Raw genomic sequence first — 22,299 nt, forward strand, 5'->3', positions numbered from 1 at the left:
TAGAGAGAGAGAGGTGATGGGGGGGGGGAGAGAAGCAGATGACACTTCTCCTTTGTGCCCTGTTCAGGAATCAAACCCGGGACTTCCACATACGGGGCCGAGGCTCTACCGCTGAGCCAACTTGCCAGGGCCTAGGACCTGTGTTTCTTTAAAAAAAGAAGAGGAAGGCCCTGGCGGGTTGGCTCAGCGGTAGAGCGTCGGCCTGGCGTGCAGGAGTCCCAGGTTCGATTCCCAGCCAGGGCACACAGCAGAAGTGCCCATCTGCTTCTCCACCCCTCCCCCTCTCCTTCCTCTCTGTCTCTCTCTTCCCCTCCCACAGCCAAGGCTCCATTGGAGCAAAGATGGCCCAGGCGCTGGGGATGGCTCTGTGGCCTCTGCCTCAGGCGCTAGAATGGCTCTGGATGCAACAGAGCGACGCCCCAGAGGGGCAGAACATCGCCCCCTGGTGGGCATGCCGGGTGGATCCTGGTCAGGTGCATGCGGGAGTCTGTCTGACTGCTTCCCCGTTTCCAGCTTCGGAAAAATGAAAAAAAAAAAAGAAGAAGAAGGAGAAGGAGAAGAAGAAGAAGAAGAAGAAAGAGAAACTAGACTCTTGAAGAACTGCCATTGAATATAATTTATGAAAATGTTACATTTAAGAGTTTGTATAGGATGTTATTTTTTTACTGGTTGGCAATTTTTCTATGTCAGGTTATTTTTGTTTTATAACCCTATTTGTCTAGCTTTCACTTTCTGAATCATTGAATAGAAACTAAAATAAATGAAGTGGATGCTAATTGTAAGTTAAATATTTAATATTTTTCTTGGCAGTAAATGTCTCTTTTTTTCTACCTGTTTTTATTTTTTTTAGGACCTGGGGATACCGAAAGTGGGTCATGTGAAGCGAATTCTCCAGGGAATTAAAGAGCTTGGAAGGAGCACTCCCCAGTTGGAGGTGTAATCACGTTGGTGCTATTTCTTGGTAGGGAAGTAATTGCTACTCAATACAAAGCCCTTGGAAGCAGTCGGCGTCCGGGGAGTTTTCTGCCTAGATCAGTAAGCACCACTGAAGCACCTCTATGGCTTTATATTTTGTTGTGGGTGAAAGTTTTCATTTGAGGTATTAGGAAATATCTTTGTGTCAAAAAATACATTCCACAAAGCCCTTTTCTTATTGTGAAAACCTAACATGTTCAAATTTGCTCATGTTACTAAAAGAGTAAGTAGAATTTGAGACAATTGCATTGTTGAAAAGGTGGAATTACCCATTGTTTACTTTTCTTAAACCTGGTCAGGTGGAGAGTTCTTACTCCGAAACTGCATAACAGTGTTCGGTAAACTTCGTGGGTCTCGTTATTTGAGGCATCGGCTTCTTCCTCAGAGTCACTGGTTAGGGGATGAAGATACTGTATATGAAGATGTGTTTTGAATATTAGATTGGTATCACCTCAGATTCCTACTTCTCAGTTGTCAAAGAATATGGTTAAAGGTCCCTCAAATCCTGCGAATGAATGCAAATATTAATGCACGATGTTGCTGCCTGAATTGTCCTTTTCTTGTTGTGACACTTAGTTTTAATGTCAGTTTTAATGGAATTAATTTATTACTACCTAACTACCTTTTTGTTAGCGAAAGGCACTTTTCTGTGCTTTGATGTGGACTTTGCCTAAATATTCTGTATCTAAGAATTTGTGAATGTGTCTGTGCCATAATCAACAAATGATAGACATCTTGTGCAAGCCAGTTTTCTCGAAGACTGTCGTAAACATAGGTGTGCACATTAAGAAAATTCTCTGGTTACTTTCATAAAATTTACATGTTCTGTTGTCTAACAACACTAATTGTGCTTTCCAAACCAAGATTCCCACAACTGTTCTTATTTTTCCATTTCAATTTAGTAATTATTTAATGCTGTACTTGCATTTTTTTTATTTTTATTTATTGATTTGAGAGGGAGAGGGAGGGAAAGAGACAGAGACAAGGAGACAGGAACATCGCTCTGTTCTTGTACATTCCCCGACTGCAGATTGAACCAGGAACCTCCGCACTTCAGAATGAGGCTCTACCCAACAGAGCTGTCCAGCCAGGGAAATGCTGTGCTTGCATTTATTACCGTATTTTTCGCTCCATAAGACGCACTTTTTTTTTCCCTGAAATTGGAGGGGGAAATGCCTGTGCATCTTATGGAGTGAAAAATACGATATTTTATTAAATATTTTAACACACCATTTGGTTCAGAATATTTTTTCCTTATTTTCCTCCTTAAAACTCTAGGTGTGTCTTATGGTCAGGTGCGTCTTATGGAGCGAAAAATACGGTATATAGTAGATGGCTGGCATCCAGGAGTTTCTTTAATGTCTTAGCTTGGATTTGTATAGTATATTGATTGCTCACTCAGATTCACCTACTAGCCAAAGTTACTCCTGACATGAACATCTTCCCAAAAAGAGAAAATTTTGAAGGACTTTACATTATGATCATTATGTCACATTATTCTTATATTCTATCAAGTAGATATTATTTTCCTCTTTCTTAACCACTATACTTGAGTGTAGATCATTAGGAGTCAAGATTACAATGATCAAATCTTTGAAAGCCAAAGGCATACATATCAAAGAGTCACAAAAATCTTTAAATAAGCTTCCTTTAGATATTATGTACCAAAATTGAATTATAATATTTAAAAATCTTCTATATAAAAGAAGTAAACAGGGTGTCACCCAGTGGTGACAGTTTTCATAAAGTAGCCTTCTAGGTGCTTAGTAGATACACATACACACATATGTGCATATACACATATATGTATATACACACTTATACATTATATGTATATTCATACTTATAATCACAAAATATACTCTCATTGACATTTTCTAGACAACTGTTTGCTGAATGCTTAAAGAGAAACATTGATGGGAAAGCATTAAAATGAACTGTTGTCAGACATAATGTAATTATATCAAAGGATTATAAATATGGATACTTTATTCTTAGTTATGACTTTAGTATTTAACTACTAGCAAAATTCACCAAATTTGGATATCTTAAAAATAGGTGAACTTGATGGGTTCCTGACCAAGTGAGTCTGACTGTATATTTTACCTAAGTTGTGAATAAATGGAAATTTTTCAAAGAAAAGTATATCAAGTAGCTTAATAAGGTAAAAAGCTATTCACTTAACATTTGAATGTTATCCACACCTAAGAAATCAAAGGTCTTCTCTTTTAGCTCCTTTTATAGCCACCCCTCATTCCCACTTCACAGTGTCCTGCTACTCTGGGCATTTCCTGGTGAACTCAAAGCAGAAGACACCACGTCCTCAGAATCTGCTGAGGCCACAGGTCCCTGTTCAGCTCCACCAAAAAGGGAGAGATGGGGGCAAGGAGGTGAGGAATTCTAAAAAAGAATGAATTAATATAAAAATCTTTACTGATTTTTCACTCCCCCCAAATACCCCTTTACCAGTAGGAAAGATTTTATAGCTATTACATTTTCAGAATATAAGAATAAGATGTCAATGATTGGATTTTTTGTTGTTTGATGTTGACCTTTCACTCTTAGATAACATCTCATATATACTGTAAAACTTCAGTTCATGGAATCTTTAGTTAGGTAGAATTTTCCTGTATGTAGCTCTCAGATTAGGGAAATCCTTTAAAATGATAATTTTGATATTTTTTTTATTAAATGAGAGCATATTTCCCTGTACCCTTGTTTATGTGTGGCTAGGTAGGACCCAGATGACTACACTCACACCTGTTCTTAGGGTGGTTCCCTCAGAGCCTCCTCCGGTCCCTGTCCGTACCACAGAGGAACCAGCTTCTTGGAATAGATGAAGTTACAAAAAAAAAAAAAGTAGAAAAATTAACTGTACGGGATCCGGCCCCAGTTCAGGTGAGGCCTCTGCCTTGATCCGTGTGTGAGCCAGGCCAGCAGCACAGCTGCTCCTGCTGCCCCTGAGGGCCACCTCTCCTCCCTGCTGGGCTCTTCCACCTGCAGCTAGTTTGGAGGGATGGAGAGGAATCACAGCCAACTTGTGTTTCCTTTTGATCTCATTGCCCTGAAGAAGCACTTGCTTTTCAAGAAGGGACAGGGCAGAGTCAGCCTAACTACAATTTCAATATATACTGGATTTCTCTCCAGCGTCCCTCCACCTCCCTTTCTGGGTTTCTGAGCCACCTCCTAGCTCCTGTTTTCCACATGCCCACCACAGGGATGGCTGCTCAGATGGTCACTGCCATAGACTGCCCTTTCCTCATCAGTTGTCCCCACCTTAGCACTCATTGTGGGTCAGCTAGCCAAGTTTTAGGAAAAAAACAATTTAAAGAAACTAACTTTATAGTTTGCAGTTTATTAAAGGTAACTTGCTAATCTGAGTGGATTAGATAACTTTGGGACCATGGTGTATATCAGGGGTCCCCAAACATTTTACACAGGGGGGCCAGTTTACTGTCCCTCAGACCGTTGGAGGGCCGCCACATACAGTGCTCCTCTCACTGACCACCGATCAAAGAGGTGCCCCTTCCAGAAGTGCGATGGGGGCCAGATAAATGGCCTCAGGGGGCCGTATGTGGCCCGCAGGTCGTAGTTTGGGGATAGCTGGTGTATATTGCTATGACTAGGAAGAGGTGGCCCGTGAATGTCTAGATCTGTGCGACCCAATATCATAGCCACTAGCCACTAGCCACATGTGACTATTTCAATCTCAATTAATATAGAAAGTGAGTTTCTCGATTGCACTAGCCACATTTCAAGTGCTCAGTAACCATAGTGGACAGTCCAGATGTTGAACATTTACATCATTGCAAACACTCTACTGGATAGCATTGGTAGAGCATTGCTACCCAAAGTGTGGTCCATAGACCAGCAGCGTTCTTATCGCCTGGGAGCTTATAAAAATGCAGAGGTTTAGGCTTACTCCAGACCTACTGAATGAAAACCTTTTAACAAGGCTTGTCAGGTCCTTTTCACTGGCCTAAATACACTTTGTCTTTCCTGTTCAGATGTCTTCAGAAGGTGCCCAGAATAGCTCACCCTGCAGTCTACCATTTCATATCACTTCTCCAGCTAATCCCAGAAATTAGTTGAAACTCTTTTATCACCCTGACTGAGTTTTCTTCTCAATTTATAGCCCTAATTCTGGTTCTAACTGAGCCCTACCCACCCAGTGATTCTATTTTGGTAGCAAAGGTGGAACACAGGAGATTGGCTCACCAGCACAGCTGGCCTCTCTCCAGCCCCTCACCCCACAGCTTAGTCCCTAACAATCTACCCTCACTCAGTCTGTTGCTCGTGTGGCATTCTCATTTGTTCACGGGAAATATTTCAGAAGACTGTGTACTGAGATAAGTTAAGACTGGGTCAGTCTCCTACAATGTGTACACTTTCACTTTCTCTTATCAGTAGATTATCCTGTTGACATATTTATACTTGAGGACACAGTGGCACACACACATTAAATGAATCACTAGGCATGAAAACCCCCAAAATTGCAAATAAATAGAATGTGTCATTAAAGTCCTCAAGAAAGGCATGTTTGCTAGACTATATCTGTTTTTCTTATGCTAACTTCTCTTGATTTTCAGATAGCTAGTCATTCCTTAAAACAGTGCCTGAAAAATACTGTATCATATTCTTGACACTCAAAATGCAAATTTTTTGATTCTTTAATAACATCTTTCCCAACGACTTATTGTCAATAATCCTTCACTTAGTTTTTACGTATTGATATAATTTACCAAAACATTGCTGCCTAGAGATAGATCCTTTAGCTAATTTTTGTGAATAAAGAATGGACTAGTCGCTTTACTTTTCATGAAAGTCATTTTAACAGGAATTGAGGAAGAAAATAGTCATGCAAAGCCATGGCTTAGAAAATTAGAGTGGAAACTTCTATACATCCTTCTAAAGTAAGTCATCTATTATCTCTGGCTGAGCTGACCACATATTGGACTTTTGTGGTATATAGATGTGAATTCTTTATATTTTAAAACTATAAAAATATTTCCTCTCTCAACCTTGATATCTAGGATTTCTCCTGACCTCCCCCACCCAAATAAACGCACTCTGCATTTTTCAAATGAAATTTGGATAAAACAGTGGGTTTAGAGATTGATGATACAAGTGGCAGTTTTAAAACATCAAGTTCTTTAAATCAGCTGAAAAGAGTGAGAAGTGAGGATTCCTTAGACACTGTTTGACAGTGGGATAGCCTCCCCACAGGTCCCGTGTGCTCGGGTGCCAGGCCCCTCGTTCTTGCTCGCCACCCCATGCCAAGCGTAGTGCGGCCTGGGTCCTGTCTCTGCTGTGGCACCCCCCAGTGACTGCTGCGTAGCAGGCTTTCTCTCTCACATGGGCAGTATGTTGCCTTTGCAATAGGATGCCTTCCTAATAAAATAACCAAAACTTTAAAAAGGCCATGATTATTGTTTTTATAATAAGCAAAGCACTAATTTTTAATCTTGATTGATCTTTTCTCTTTACTGTTTTCTCCAAGTTTTGTTTAGAGCTATTTCTGTTAGAATAATAAAAACTGTAAAGGTTTATTATTAGAACAGTGAGATAAAAGACAGCTGGACTGTACCTATTTGTATACTTTCTGTTATTTTAGGAAAAGAAGTTTAACAGTAACTGAGACTGCATTAAATTCAGTAACAGTGTTTTTAAAAAATCATATTACTAACATAAGTGAACAGAGTAATTACCTTTATGTAACTAAGATATCCTATTTACATATATTTATATCTCCTCTCTTAATTTGTTACCCCCTTCCAAGTTTTAGTTGGAAAAATAGAAACCAAGCCACAACTTAAAAGTTCTAAAAACTTTACATAAAAATATTTCATTTCAGCTACAAGTTATTCATTTTATAGGAATTTATTAATAGTATATTTCATAGGAACTGCATTTCAAGAGTAAATTAGCCAAAGTTAAAGGAATATAGGGTTACTTAAAAAATGTATAAAATAAGTTTTACACTCAGTTAGTGATGCCATTGGGGTAGAATAATGCAGTTAGATACACAAGCTACAAAGGAAAAAGGATATACAGTATTGTGTGGTCCTTACTGTTGATTGCACTATTGTTTACCACAGCTTAGCCATCTCTATTTCTATATTCTAAGTATTAAGCTGATTTGTAACTAAAGATTTCTTACAGTTCTGGTAACTGGTAACTAGTGCTGTGAAAGGTTTTGGTATTGTAACATTCCCAGTTTTGTGAGTTATATATTGTATATTGAAGATGACTAATAAATTGAAGTAATATATTTGACTAGAGCTGGGAAATATATGGTAATTATTTTCAGATCTTTAAGAGAGTTGTATCAAATTTTTTTCTTCCTTGTGTTAAAATGTCTATTTATACAGAAGGCTTTTCCTCTTACTGGTTTTATTCATTTTCATATTAAAATTTTTCTTATCTTTTTGTACCAGAATAATTATCATGCTGTTTATTCAAACTGCCAAGACATATTTTAGTTTGCTGGACATTTGGCAGATAAAATATTTCATTACAAACCAACTTTGTGTATTCTGTGGCTTTGGAGGCAAGAATTTTACCTTTGAATCAGCAAAGCCGACAATAGACAGTATTACTTGTAATCATTAGTACATTTTCACAAGTTGTATAAATCAGTGCATTTATTTATTATGTTGTGAAACTTAACCTTTATACAAAATGCATAGTCTCATTCTTGTTACTGCTGTTGCTTAAGCGTGTACTAGCTCTGTTAATGATTTAGTTGCATACTTGAAGTACTCATTTCTGCCAAACAGATGCCCAATTATTTTTCTTGTAAAAAAAATGGTATTCTCTACTATTATAGGTAACTGAATAGTAATAGGGACTTCATCAAAAGGTAATTTTTATGTTTAAAATAAATACAGAAGAAGGCATAAAGCCAAAATGAAATCACCACTATTAAGAACTTAATGTAGCCAAGGGACTCATTCTTCTATGTTTTCATCAATATGTATATATGTGATCTTCAAGTCAGAACTTTTCTGTAGTAAAAATTCCATTTTTGTTGTAAAAGAGATCTCTGTGATTATACTGCCAGTATAACACTTCACATGCACATTAAGACTCTTGAACCCCCAAAATAGCACGTACCTCTAAGCAGCTAGGGCTAGGTTCGGGGTGTATCTTTTAAATATATACATGATTGCATTTGAATCTGGGCTACTTTACAAATAGTAACCATGGTGGATGATGGTTTGTTTCTGTCAGTTAAATTAATGGGATTTTAATTGAGTTCTTAATTATTTTTTGTTTTAAAAGTATTTTTTAGTCAACTGTTTAAAAAACTAAAAACCTAAAACACAATGACACAACATACCACACAGAATAAAATCACGTTTTCAACGAAGAAAATGAAACTGTTCTGACTCAATGTGAGGCAGTGTTGTATACCAGAGAAGTCACTTTAGTGACCCTAAAGTCAGTTGTTCAATAATGTAAACAGTAGATAAATTGTGAATTATTTAAGAACTATAATAAGAGATTAAGAATTAGTTTATTATAATTTTTAAAGACAATTTTCTCTGTTTTACAAGCAATTATTGAAGGCAGGAAAAAAAAGATATGAGAAACTGCATATGGATGTGAAAAGAAAAAGAAGCTTGAGTTGTTTTGGAAAGATTTGGAAATAGTTTGAATGCAGTCATCTTTTCCCTTCTATTATAGAAGCACAAAACATGTATGAGATATATAGTAGACACAATACCACAGAAACAACAAAAACATGTCAGCCTTGTGAAGTCTGTGAGACTGTAGCCGTACCTTCTCAAAGTAACCAGTGACTTTAGGGGGCCCATTCTACTGGGGGAATTTAGAAGTCAGTTACGCAGGTCGTTTGGACAACCTAATCCTTTGTATATCCTACATGAGGCAATGTCTCTGCTTTCTCAACCTAGTGATTGGTGTAGAGAGAACTAGTCAGAAGGGCTTAGCTAGTTCCTAGAGAAGAACTCTGGTAAACAGAGATCAGACCATACCATTCAGACTGAAAAGATTTTTATGAACTTATTAAGTGTTCAACTTTTTAGCAATGATTTTCCTTCCTTTTGAAACAAAAAAATGTTAAAATTTATAATATTACACATAGCTGAATTCTGTGATTCAGGAGATGGAAATATGGTTTAGGTGTTGGGTTCCATAACTGACTTTGGCACTGGCTTACAGTGTCCTTTCTGCAAACTTTGTGTTTTGGTGCCTCAGTATCCCCAATTAGAGAAAGCACACAATATTATCTATTATAAGCACTTGGGAATTTTTCTTTTGCAAAAAGAATTATGTAAGCATGAATCATACCTAAATTTACTATTTCTTTCCCACTGTCATTTAAGGTATAAAGAAAAGCTTACAAGACTATAGCTTGAAAATTAAAATTCCAAATTAATATCCCCTGATGTTCAGTTTGAAAGTGCAAGAAGTAACATTAGTACTGTCGGTACCATAGTAGGTTACAGGTGTTTTCACCTGTGTACTATAGGTTCATATTATTCATTTTAGGATACACTAAAAACTTACTTCTAAAATCTTAAAAAATGTAGTAGTGTTTTTTTTTCAACACCTACTCCAAACAATCATTTTACAGTAGTGAATATTTTTAAATTAAACCTTCACTTTTTAAAAATATTAACTCCCTAAAGAGAAACATCTTCCTTCCTTCCTTCCTTCCTTCCTTCCTTCCTTCCTTCCTTCCTTCCTTCCTTCCTTCCTTCCTTCCTTCCTTCCTCCCTCCCTCCCTCCCTCCTTCCCTCCCTCCCTCCCTCCCTCCCTCCCTCATTTTCTTTGTTTTTTTCTTTTTTGAAAATGTTTCTTTAAACCAGTTAAAGAATGGAACACAGGACTCCCACACCTTGTTGTACCCTGTGACGTCACTTCCTCCCTCTACTAAACGAATTCTAAATGGTTTCCTTGCTGTTTGATCCCAGGTGTGGATACCTGGTTGTGTTCTCTGGCTGGGGAATGAACTCCCTAAAGCAGAATACCTTCAAAACGTCCTGTAAAGAAACTAAACTAGAGATTGCCTTATTACCTTAAAGGAAATCTGAGTACAATTAAGGGAAATAAAATTAAAATAACCAAGTCAAAATCATTTAATATAGATGAGGCTAAATGAACATTGCTTTTATTTTTACCTGACGTTTGAATTCATTTACTATCTGATAGTTAAGATTTCTTGGCCCTGGCCAGTTGGCTCAGTGGTCGAGTGTCAGCCTGGTGTGTGGATGTCCCAGGTTCAATTCCTGGTCAGGGGACACAGGAGAAACAACCATCTGCTTCTTCACCCCTCCCCCTCTTGCTTCTCTCTCTCTTCTCCTTCCCTCCTGCAGCCAAAGCTTGATTGGAGCGGGTTGGCCCCGGGTGCTGAGGATGGCTCAATGGTCTCTGCCTCAGGTGCTAGAATGGCTCCAGTTACAATGAGCAAGGGCAGAACATCGGCCCCTACTGGGCTTGTTGGCATTTATTATAGCATAATATGAGAACTTGGAGCTCCTGTTACATCCCTCTCCCCAGAAAATATGTAAGCTGTATAACATAAAGGAAAAGATTGAATCAAAACTTACTCACATAGTATTTTGATCTGTCTAAATAACACAACTTAATTTTCATAATGACAGATCTCTAATCAGTGATTCCGGCATGACTTGGTATAGTGAAAGGAAGAAATCGTTTCTCTGAGAATTTGCTTCCCCGCAGTAACTGGATACACAGTTGACCTTTGTATAAACAAAATCAACTATAATTTTATTTAGAGCCTACCTATTTACAAATTTCAGTTGTGCAGCAGGTTTTGATGTAATGTACATAATGTTGAGGCCGGAAAGATTGCAAACTTGAGCAGTTCTTCTGTTTCTTCTCCTTTTACTTGAAAAGCTCCTGAAAGCTTTTGAGAGATGACATCATTTTCATAGCAACATTATGTGATTATAGTTTTCTGCCAAGAAACTCATAAACTAAAATATGGAACAAAACAAATGCTTAATCCTAATGTTGATTTTGGATATGTAAACTAAAGCATTTTACATATCAAAATTTTTTCAGTATTGTTGCATATTTCAATTATTGTCTCTAAAATTAAATTGTCATTTTATATTCTATTTCTAATTGTAGTAAAGTGATAATTCAGTTGCTTTTATCAGTACAAACTTTCATCATTTTTCTCTCCTGTGCTTTTTCTGTTTTTCAGCAACCAATCTTCCTACCTTCATCATCCCACCTGTCTTCACATGGTTGACAGAGTGGTCTTTCTAAGACACAAATTTGCATGGCATCGCTTTGCTAAATGTTCTTAAATACACTCCTTTCTGGACAATATAGCAACCTACCACTGCAGCATGATAGATAAAGATCTCTGTGACCTTGAGTTTTTAGCATCTTTTTTAGCATCCTCGTCCCATTTTCCACTTTTTTTTATTAAAGCATCCTCACTCACCATTGCCTCTAGAGATCTTTTTAATCCCAGAATTTGAAACTGTCACAATTTAGTGCCTTGACATAATCCCATACCATAGGTCAACTCATTGAGGACTCTGTTCACACTCCCCCAATTAAGTGTTTCAACCATGCCCTACAGAATCTTGAAACTTTTTCTGTTAAAATAACAACACATTTTAATAAATTCAGTACCTTGGCCTGCACTGAATTTCTCTCTCTCTCTCTCTGTAGTACACCTGTCTAGCTAGCACATAGTAGGACTTTAATAACTGGTTTTGAATGAATGACAGTAATATAGAACCCAACATTTCTATAGTTTTACACTTTCACAAATGAAAATGTAGACTTCTCTGAGAGTCCACATGAGCTATGTGTGTATCCATACCTCTGGGAAACGAACAGAAGGGAAAGGCAGGGAGGAGCAGTTACAGTATGAAGGTCATCATTCATTAGCTGTTCATCAGAAATATTTACAAATTCTGAATATTTGCGTCTAAATATGAGGCTTATCAAATTTCACATAACTGACCAATTCGTATTTGTATTTCATAAGTATACCTGCCATAAAGATTATCTTTGTCTTTTGTAGAAATTTGGTGTATACAATCTATATAAAGACATACACTGATCAGCAACACAACATAATGAGACCTCACAAAGAATAGAAAACAAAAAGGAAAGTGAAATTTTCTTTAAAAATAATATTCGGCCAGAGATATTGATGGGATTTATGTGGTTGCAGGTCATTTATAGCGAATAACTATTTCATTTTTTCTGATGCAAATGTAAGAAGACTTGTTTGTTACTTCTTTATAGACTTTGATGAGTCTATAAAGCCTTTCAACTGTGTCCCCAAATTATGGTTAAGTTTAACACAAAAAACTCTTTAAAGTTAATAATTTCTAAAATTAAATATTAGTCCAAAATTCCATATAATTAAATTACCCTCTTCCTTTACCCACATTAAGTAGATATTTTTCTTCCTGTTTTGTTCTTGATTAGATACTGAGGATACAAATAAAATAAGACATAGCTCTTATCTTGTAGAGTTCATTGTTTTCATAATTATTTTTCTACAGTCCACTTAATAAGTTGGGAGGGCTTATTTGTTAATTCAAGTAGTTCTTGGTATTTCAGAGCGGTGGTCTCCTTCCACACCAAAAAAACAAAACAAAAAAACCAAACTAACAAATCCTGTATCTTAAAAGAAGTAATCTGATTTTTGTGTCTACAGTTTTTATATTCTTAGGTCAACCATAAATAATTGGGCCCATCACTTGTCAAGTGCATCTTTCCTCAAACATATAGAACCCCATTTCCAAAGCCATAGGGGCTATGGGTGATCCATGAGACATAAATTTTTAGAATAGGAGTTAATTTTCAAGTCCATTCTAGAAAGGCATATGTCCCTATTAATGACACATACACCAAAATATATGAGGTATGTGTTGCAAACCCACAGTAGAAGGGAAACATTATAAAATAATGCTTCTGGTATAAAAGGCTCCTTTTGAATTTATAGGTTAATGTTTCCACCTCAATTATTTTTATTGGCAAGTAGGAAGTAATATTTAACAGGCAGTACACTTAACTAAGCATACAGTAAATATACTAATTGGATTTGTATGCCAAAATGCACTGATGTGTAGATGAAACAAAATTTCTTTTTAGTTATGAGAACTCTAAATATATATTGATGGTAAGACAATAGGGTTCCTTTATGAAAAAGAAAAAGACTACCCTTTATAGTCAGTAAGGATGGGAAAAACCTTGTGTGTATATTTCCATTTTGATAGGCAGATTTTGAAGTCACCATTTCCCACCAGCACACAAAGTATCAACCATTTCTGTTCTCTAGCAAAAGAAGTCTTAGTTTGATACAGCTTTACTCTTTGTCGGACGTTATAAAGGGTCCACAAAAGAAGGAGGCTCAGAAAGCTAGACAGACACCTTACCTTTCTGTTCAGCGTATTGATTTTACCTTTTCATAAAAGTGCTCAGTAACTAGTTGCCTTCTTTTTATGAGATGGGAAACATAGCAGTCAAGTTCCTTTAGACCTTAACATGGGATAGTTTTGATTTAGCCATTGCTGTATTATCTATAGTTAAGAGTTTACTACATTTTGGCAGTCTTTTTTGAAATTGTACTGTACCTGAGAGATGCAGATGTCTATTTATTACAGAATGGGCTCTGTTTGCTTGCTGCAGAAAAGAGTGAAACTTTTAACTGCTTAGCACACTTGCTGGTGAAATATACCTGATAGAGCAGAGGTTATAACTTTGGCTCTAATTACTTTTAATAATGGTAAGAAAACATGAGTTTTGTTTGTTTACATGCTGTTTACAATGGCATAATTTTTAAATATATACCAATTGAGATATTTATTGCATACTATTTTAAAGATGTTTTATGTTTTCACCTTTGGAATATATTGTTACAGTTCCTTATACAGATAATTTGGATAGCTTTATTAATAATGTAGCTAGCAATTTTTATGACTACTAAGTGACCAGTTTTCCGTGCCTTTTATTGTGGGATGCATGATTATGTATTTATTGTACGGAAGTCACTGCTGTGTGTATTTTTGTACTTGGCTGGCTGAGAGTAACGGGTGATCCCCATGTACATGATGATGAGAGATGCCTTTTCCAAAAGGCGCTGCCTTGAGATCATCTTTGTCAAATAAAAAGAATGCATTTGGACAATGTGTGAAGTCTCCGTTCTTTCTGATGAGAAATATTATTTTTATTAAGCTTTTTATATTAGGATAATTGTAGATTTACATACAGTTGTAAGAAATAATACATCGAGACATCTTGTGTACCCTTTACCCATTTTCCATCTTGCGAACCTGTAGTACAATATCATGACCAGGATGTCGACATGGAGACAGTCATGGTGCTGCACAGTTCTGTCACCACAAGGACCCACAATAAGGACCCCTCATGTTGCCTGCTTGTAGCCATACCTGTTTCCCACCCATCTCTACCCTGGCAACTCCTAGTCTATCTTCACTCTGTAAATTCTCACTTTAAAAATGTTTTTTAGGCCCTGGCCAGTTGGCTCAGTGGCAGAGCGTCGGCCTGGCGTGCGGGGGACCCGGGTTCGATTCCCGGCTAGGGCACATAGGAGAAGTACCCATTTGCTTCTCCACCCCCCCCCCCACCTCCTTCCTCTCTGTCTCTCTCTTCCCCTCCCACAGCCAAGGCTCCATTGGAGCAAAGATGGCCCGGGCGCTGGGGATGGCTCCTTGGCCTCTGCCCCAGGCGCTAGAGTGGCTCTGGTCGCAGCAGAGCGACCCCCCGGAAGGGCAGAGCATCGCCCCCTGGTGGGCAGAGCGTCGCCCCTGGTGGGCGTGCTGGGTGGATCCCGGTCGGACGCGGGTGGGAGTCTGTCTGACTGTCTCTCCCCGTTTCCAGCTTCAGAAAAATACAAAAATAAATAAATAAATAAATAAAAAATAAAAATGTTTTTTATTAAGTTTGTGACTTTTTTTCACTTAGCCTAAGTCCCTAGAGATTTCATCCTAATTGTTACAGTGTATCAATGGGTCCTTTCTATTTATTGCTAAGTATTGCCCCATCTGATGGAGTTCTTAATGGTAAAACATAATTTGGTTTATTCTTATATTAATGAGTCCTCGAAGTTCACCATTAAACACTTGTTTTAGGGACCAAATGTGACAGGTATCACCTCCAGTAGTAATCATCTATGAAGAGCCCTTTGAGATTACCACCTAGTGAGGAAGGAAGATTATTGTAACACAGATTGTTATGTGTATGATGAGGACATGCCACCAGTTACATCGGGATATGGGGACCACAGAGGAAGGGAGGATGTTGAGGAGGAGGTTTAGGGGCATCCTCCTGAATAGGTGACATTGAGTAGAGTTTTAAGGCTGTTTACCAGGCAAAGTATGCATGTGAGATGCAGGGGTGACCGTGCGAGGGATGACGGTGGAACGGCGTGGCGGGGACAGCTGGGTGCTGCTGACAGCTGGGAGTCCAGCAAGGGACTCAGGAGGGAACTTGAGGAGCAAAGGCGGGTCAGTGCAATCAGGTTTGAGACCTGGACAGATAAGTGACCTCTGCTGGTAAGAGTGAATTGCAGAAGGCTTAAGACAGGGAGATCAGCTTGCGTTGTTGAAGAGGTCCAAGCAGGAGATGGTGGGGATCTCTTCAGGGCAGTTTTAATGGTAATGGAAGAGGAAACAGATCTGGGAAATGCTGAGACATAAATGGCCTGCATGTGGAGATGGGTTATAGATGAAGAAAGAAAAAAGAATTCCAGGTTTCTAGCAACCAGAAAGGAAAATACCAACGTCAGATTCAGGCATGGGTTTAAGGTCACTAGGATGTCTGTAGGACACAGGACCATGTTGGAGAGAGGCACGGAAAGCAGTGCCGGTCTGGGAGGTCTCAGCGGGCCGGTTCAGCCACTGGAGAGGACAGAGTTGTACGGAAAGGTCCCAGGAGCTCAGGAGAGGGACTCCTCGGAGCTGAGTGCTGTCCAGATGGCGCCTTTGGGAGATGGTGTACTGAAGCTGGTGCTGGGAGGGTCAGCTGCCTCTGCCGGGGAGAACCAGTGCCCAGGCAACGCCGCAGCAACAGTGAACAAACAGGAAGAGTGAGTTCTTTCTCCTGCTTTCCGGTTTCCCTCTTGTGCCCCCAATGGCAGAAAAGGCAGGAAACACGCTCTGGCAAGTGAGGCCCCACCCCCAGCATCACAGAGCAGAGTATCAAAGGGCGTGTTTGGAGCTGAGAGGTAACAGTCCAGTAAATGACAGATAAGGCCCTCTTCTGTAAGAACATTATCATTCAGTGGAGAATGGGGCAAGCAGCTGCCCCAGGAGGGATAGTTGAGGGAAAGGAGAACTTTTAGCTTAAAAAGAGGAAAATCAGGCGTGAGGAGTGGGGGTAAAGGTGGAAGTGAGATTGGACAGTTAAGAACTGTCTTCAAACACTTGAGGGACTGTCTTGGGGAGTTAGCTTTGCATTACTTCTCAATGAGATAAAGAAGTGAAATTGACAGGAACACCTGCCACATCTAAGGATAGATACACTGGGCTGTCTCAGAATGAGTTCCCTTTTGGGAGGGGTTCAGGCAGAGGCGGAGAGAATGTGGACTCTATGTGGGAAGAACATTTTTTTTCGTGTTTTTTCCAGTGTATGGAACAGTGCTTGGCACATGGTATGTGCACAATATCTATTTGTTGAATAAATAGAAGTAATACAAGCTTCAGATTAGAAGACAGTAGGACCTTGGGGTCCCTTCCAATCCTGAAATTGAGTGTACATTGCTCACAAACATTAGGGGATATTTTATTGCTTCATAGTCGTTTTGAAATATCCCCTAAATTTTGTGAGCAGTATATATAAATATAAAGGAAAAATATGCAGTCCTAACCAAATTAGGAAACAAATGAACCACAGTTTCAACTAAAAAAACTTATTAATCAGCATCCATTAAAAGTTGATCACTATCAGTCAAGACTTTTATGCATCTCCATGCTTCTGATGTACTGCCTGATTCTAAAGGACTTTCTGTATCATATTTGCATTACTTTTACTTTAGAATGCAAATTATATTTTATTATATTCTAATATTTTTTAAGTAGTAGTTTGTTTACTTAGCAATCATTCTTGATTAATAAGAAGGCCCATTTGCCAAAATGGGCAGCTAACAGTTTATAGTCTGTCCTAGTCCTTCTGGACAGCTAATAACAGAATGCAATAGACTGGGTGGATTTTAAACAACAGAAATGTATTTATTACAGTTCTGGATGCTGGGAAGTCTATGAACAAGGCACTAGGAGATTTGGTGTCTTCTGAGAGCCCACCTCCTGGTTTGTAGCCATCTTGTCTCTGTGTCTTCATATGGTGGGAGGGGCTAGGGAGCTCTCTAGAATCTCTTTTATAAGGACACTAATCCCTGTGGGCTCTGCTCTCATGGTTTAATCATCTTCCAAAGGCCCCACCTCCTAATGCCATCACATTGGGGGTTAGGATTTCAACATGAATTTGGGGGAAGACTCAAACATTCAGGCTATAATAGTGCTAGAAAATTAGAATTTTCTTTGAGAAAATCTAAATACAGTAAATTTTTCTGTTTATTATTTTTTCTGTTTGCGAGAGAGAGAGAGAGAAAGAAAGACAAAAAGGGAAAGAGATAAGAAACATCAGCTTGTGCTTGTGGCACTTTAGTTGTTCATTGATTGCTTCTCATGTGTGCCTTGACTGGGGGTGGGGAGGGCAGGGCTGCACCCGAGCCAGTGACCCCTTGCTCAAACCAGCGACCTTGGGCTTCAAGGCAGCACCCCACATTCAAGCTGGTGAACCCGTGCTCAAGCCAAATGAGCCCACACTCAAGCCAGTGACCTCGGGGTTTTGAACCTGGGACCTCAGCATCCTAGGTCGATGCTCTATCCACTGTGCCACCACCTGTCAGGCACTGTTTATTATTTTTATTAGTGTTATTATTAATTTGGAAATAAAAGTTGTCCCAATAGTTCAGGGATCCGAATCCCATTTTCCTTCTTTAGCTCTGGCCCTGGTGTTTGTCTTTGTTAGTTATTGTGCCATCACTGGTGCACTTACAACTGTGACAATCTGCTGTGCGGGGTAACATTCGGGAGCTTGTCCCAAAGCAAGGCTGGGATGTGGGGACCAGCCACAAGAAGGAACAGCTATGGAGAAAAAGAAGTAGCATTCTAGCATTGTATAGGACTTCCTTTGCGGGGGGCATACTTCATAACTTGAGGCACTGTGTGTACCTTTAATCCTCACAACAACCCCATAAGTTCAGTATTAGCCCTATTTGAAACATCCTCACACCCTCTACACAACTCCAGTTGCTTCTACTTCTGGCACTGACATTTTGGATAAATGTGGGGATTGAGCACGACCCTTCCAGAGGAGTAACACTGACTCACTAAGCATGAAGCAGCCCCAAGAACCAGTATGAGTCAAGAACGCGCACGTTCTCTGCACATCTCTCCCAGCCCCGCCTCCCTTTCACCCAAATCCGTGTTGCCATGGCACCCCAGCAACTAAGAGTCCACAAAGGCACCTTAGATCATAATGTTTGATTTTTTTAAGTTTTTTTGACTGCTACCCATAGTGAGGAAATACATTTCCCCAGTATGCAGCAATATATATGTATATCTACATATATATGTGTATATATGTAGATACACATAGGCTTATGTTTTTATGTTAACTTTAATAAAACACTTATGTACATGCAGTGTGCTTTAGTATGTTCTCTTTTGCTTTTTAAAACACTTTTTGCAACATATTAAAATGACTTCATAACCCACTAATGAACAGGTCAGTGAACTTTTTCTCAAAAAGGCCAGATAGTAACTATTTTTGGCTCTGTGAGCCACGTGGTCTCAGCTCTGCTTGAGACTCTGCACTGTGGCAGGAAAGCCGTCGGAGACAATGTGTAAATTACGAGCATGGCTGTGTTCCAATAAAATGTATTTATAAAAACACAGCAGCCCAACCTCTGCACTGATAGGTCACAGCCAGCAGTTCTGCTGTCTTAACAATGCAATATTAGTTCAACAGTTTCTCATGCTCAGCAGACAGCCCCAAGAATCATCAGGAAAGCATGATAAAAAATGTCCAGGACCGACCCCGGACCTGAAGAACTAGACTCTCTGTCAAAGGGCTCAAGGCTGCCACATTGATCACCCCCACTGGGGGACTGTTACCTGCAAGCAGCATTAGGAATCACTGATCTGATCCAACGTCTCCATTTATTCTGCACAGCCCCTATTTTACCAAAAATAAACTAAAGTTTGAAAAGCTAAATTCTGGGCTCCGAGCAATTCTCAACAAATTTAAAGAACCTAGGTCATACGTAAACAAAGGACTCTTGTCACATTAAGTTGGAAATCAACAAGAGCCTGAAATAGAACACAAACTTAGCCCTTATCATTTGTTTAATACATATCCCTGAAGAAATTCAGCAAAATAACCAATCAAAGGACACAAGCCACTGCCCATTAAACTGACAGTGAGAATATTAAATAGCTCAAGGCGACTATAAAAGGTGGTTTAGCTCAAAGGCATAAATGTTTAATAGCTCATTACAGCTCATTACACCATGATGACAATTTTTCAACCAATAAGAAACACTAATATATAACACTCTAATTAGCTTACGATTTGATGAACTATGCAATTTCAACCAGAAATCAAATTACTAAAGCAGTTCAGCTGATTTCAAAGTGATTATAGCATGCCGGCAGTATGTTTTAATTTTTTTCCTTAAGTAATTTTTTAAGTTTAAAAGTAAAATTTGGTCTTTATTAAGATAGAAATGATCCTATAAGGACTTAAGGTATAGAACTCAATATATTGAAACAAAGAATGAGTAAAAATAGACACAAGCAAAAATTGAAAATTGAAAATGAAGATTAGAGAATTAATTCATTGTAAAGCTCCATAAACATAAATAATATTTTATATTCATTTTATACCTACTTATATTTGTTCTGCAGTTTCTGATAACTTTAATTGCAGAGTTTTTTAGGTATTTAACTGAAGTCATTTCTTTCTCCTGTATTTTTTGAGTCCAAAGAAAGGGAAGTTTCCAAGCTTTCCTTTGAATTGCCGTTTTTTTCTCATCCTTATCTGTTTCATTCTCTCCTGCCCCCACCTACCCCCTACGCACACACTACCCCAAAGTACATCCGTCCTTTCCTCTCTACCGCCAACACTAGCACCTCTTCACCTGTCAAGCTCCTGCTTACTCACAAAGTCTTAGCTCAAGTGATTTTCCCATGGAAACTTCTAAAACCAACCCAGGCAAATTCAGATATTCTGGTCTCTGTTCCCATTACACTTTGTTCCCAATATGTACATACCTTGACTAGAACAATTATATTGGATAATAATTATTAATGCACCTCTCTTTCCATTAAATTAGCTGTTTCTTAAGGACAAGGAGCATACGTTATTCATCTCGTCCCTATCACATTGAGCAAAGCTTGGCCCCTAGCTGGTCTTCAAAATATGGATGAAGAGAGTATCACTTGCAATATTTTCTTTATAACTTACATCTATGTTCATAAGTGACATTTCACTGCCTTTGTGTTGTTTGAGAACTAAGGTTACAGTGGCTCATATGTTGAGTTGAGGGGGCATTTCCTCTCTTACTCTGTGAAACAATTTGTATAGAAATAGAGTTGTCTATGCTTTAGATGTTTGGTGGCATTATCTGTAAAATGGTCTGGTCATAGCTTTATTATTTGGTCCTATTTTCTTTGAGTTTGTTCTCTTCTGATTTCTTGGGTTGAATATTAGTATATTATCATATACTAATATGAGAATAAATGCATGCAAAATTATCAGTTTTTCTCTACCCACTACTTTATCTGCTTCTCACAGATCTTTTTCAATTATTTTTAGGGGCCATGTATGGGTTCCTTTTCTAGGAACCCAAGGGGCAAGTTCATTCACTTAAGGGGGCACGGTGGGCTGAGATTGAGGGCAGGTCTCTAACCCTAGTTAGGAAACTCAGGCAGCATTCCAATTAGACCAGCAACCTAACAGGGTGGAAGCCAGGGAGCTAGAGATCAGCGGAGAGATTCTGTGCATGCTCAGACTCAAGACCAAGTCCTCCAGATATTAACTGATACTAGGAGATGAACCTTACAATGGGCCCTTCTCAGGGCAGAGCAGACAAGGCTGGACATGCAATCATGCATGCTTATGCTCCCATAATTTTTAATATGCATTTCATTATTGTCTGGTTTCAGGCAGTTAATAATTTACTTTATGATTTTTTTATTTGATTCACAAGATTTTAATTCATGTGTTAAAGGCAGTTGTGCACCCTAAAGGTGACCTAGTTATAGCCCATGGGATGGGTTAATATCTGCTTCATCCTTGCACTGAGGGTACTGCCTTTTGGTGTCAGCTTAATGTGGGTGGGGGACTTCCTGTTTGACAGCACCTAAGGTCCTTGCTTGACTGTCTTCCTCCTGAGATTCTGGGAGCCATGAAAATAAAGCTCTGTTTAGCCATTTTGGCAAGTGTCCTCAGATAAAATCTAATCAGCAGTGAGCTTACCTCTCTAGGTTCTAGTCTTCATTTAGATTTATTCACCATTTTTATTTATTTACAAAGGGAAGGTTAGTCTAAATCTGCCCTGTCCAATATAATAGCCACTAGCTACATGTGGTTATTGAACATTTGAAATGAGGCTAGTCTGAAATGAGGACTACACACCAGATTTTACAACTTAGTACAAAAAAAAGAATGTAAAGTGCTTCAATAATAATTTCTATATTGGTTAAATAATGAAAAGATAATATTTTCAATATATGATTTAGATAAATTTATGTTATTGAATTAATTTTGCATATTTCTCCTTTTTAAATATAGCTACTAGGAAATTATTTACATGGCTTAGATTAGATTTCTTTTAGACTCTGCTGGTTTAAATGATATAGTCTGTAATATTATTCTGGAAATGTATCTGTTTTTTCACAATTGCTTCACAAAGAAAAAAATTATCCAGGAATAAATTTAACGAAAAGTGTAAAGAACTTGTACTCAGAAAATTGTAAGACACTCAGGAAAGAAATTAAAGATATAAATAAGTGGAAGCATATACTATATTCATGAATAGGAAGACTTAACGCCATTAAAGTGTACATACTACCCAAAACAATCAATAGATTCAATGCAATTCCTATCAAGATACCAGTGGCATATTTCACAGAACTAGAGCTAATATTTTAAAAATTTATATGGAATCACAAAAGACCTTGAATATCCACAGCACTATTGAGAAAGAAGAATAAAGTTGGAGGAATCACACTACTGGATATCAAACTACGTATACTTCAAGGCCATAGT

The 22,299-nt window shown here is 38.4% G+C and overlaps 1 protein-coding gene across 5 annotated transcripts in view; it reads left to right on the plus strand.

The window, feature by feature from the left end:
• Positions 1–8,538, plus strand: part of DGKH (diacylglycerol kinase eta) — a 220,665-nt gene extending 212,127 nt beyond the window's left edge. For all 5 annotated transcript variants that reach the window (XM_066380833.1, XM_066380838.1, XM_066380837.1 and 2 more), the window contains one exon: positions 851–8,538. In XM_066380833.1, the coding sequence (XP_066236930.1) occupies positions 851–940 (90 nt within the window). In that variant the 3' untranslated portion in view covers positions 941–8,538. The remainder of the gene's footprint in view (positions 1–850) is intronic.
• Positions 8,539–22,299: the final 13,761 nt, after the last annotated feature.

This window comes from Saccopteryx leptura, chromosome 4 (assembly GCF_036850995.1).
Source record: "Saccopteryx leptura isolate mSacLep1 chromosome 4, mSacLep1_pri_phased_curated, whole genome shotgun sequence".
Lineage (NCBI taxonomy): Eukaryota > Metazoa > Chordata > Mammalia > Chiroptera > Emballonuridae > Saccopteryx > Saccopteryx leptura.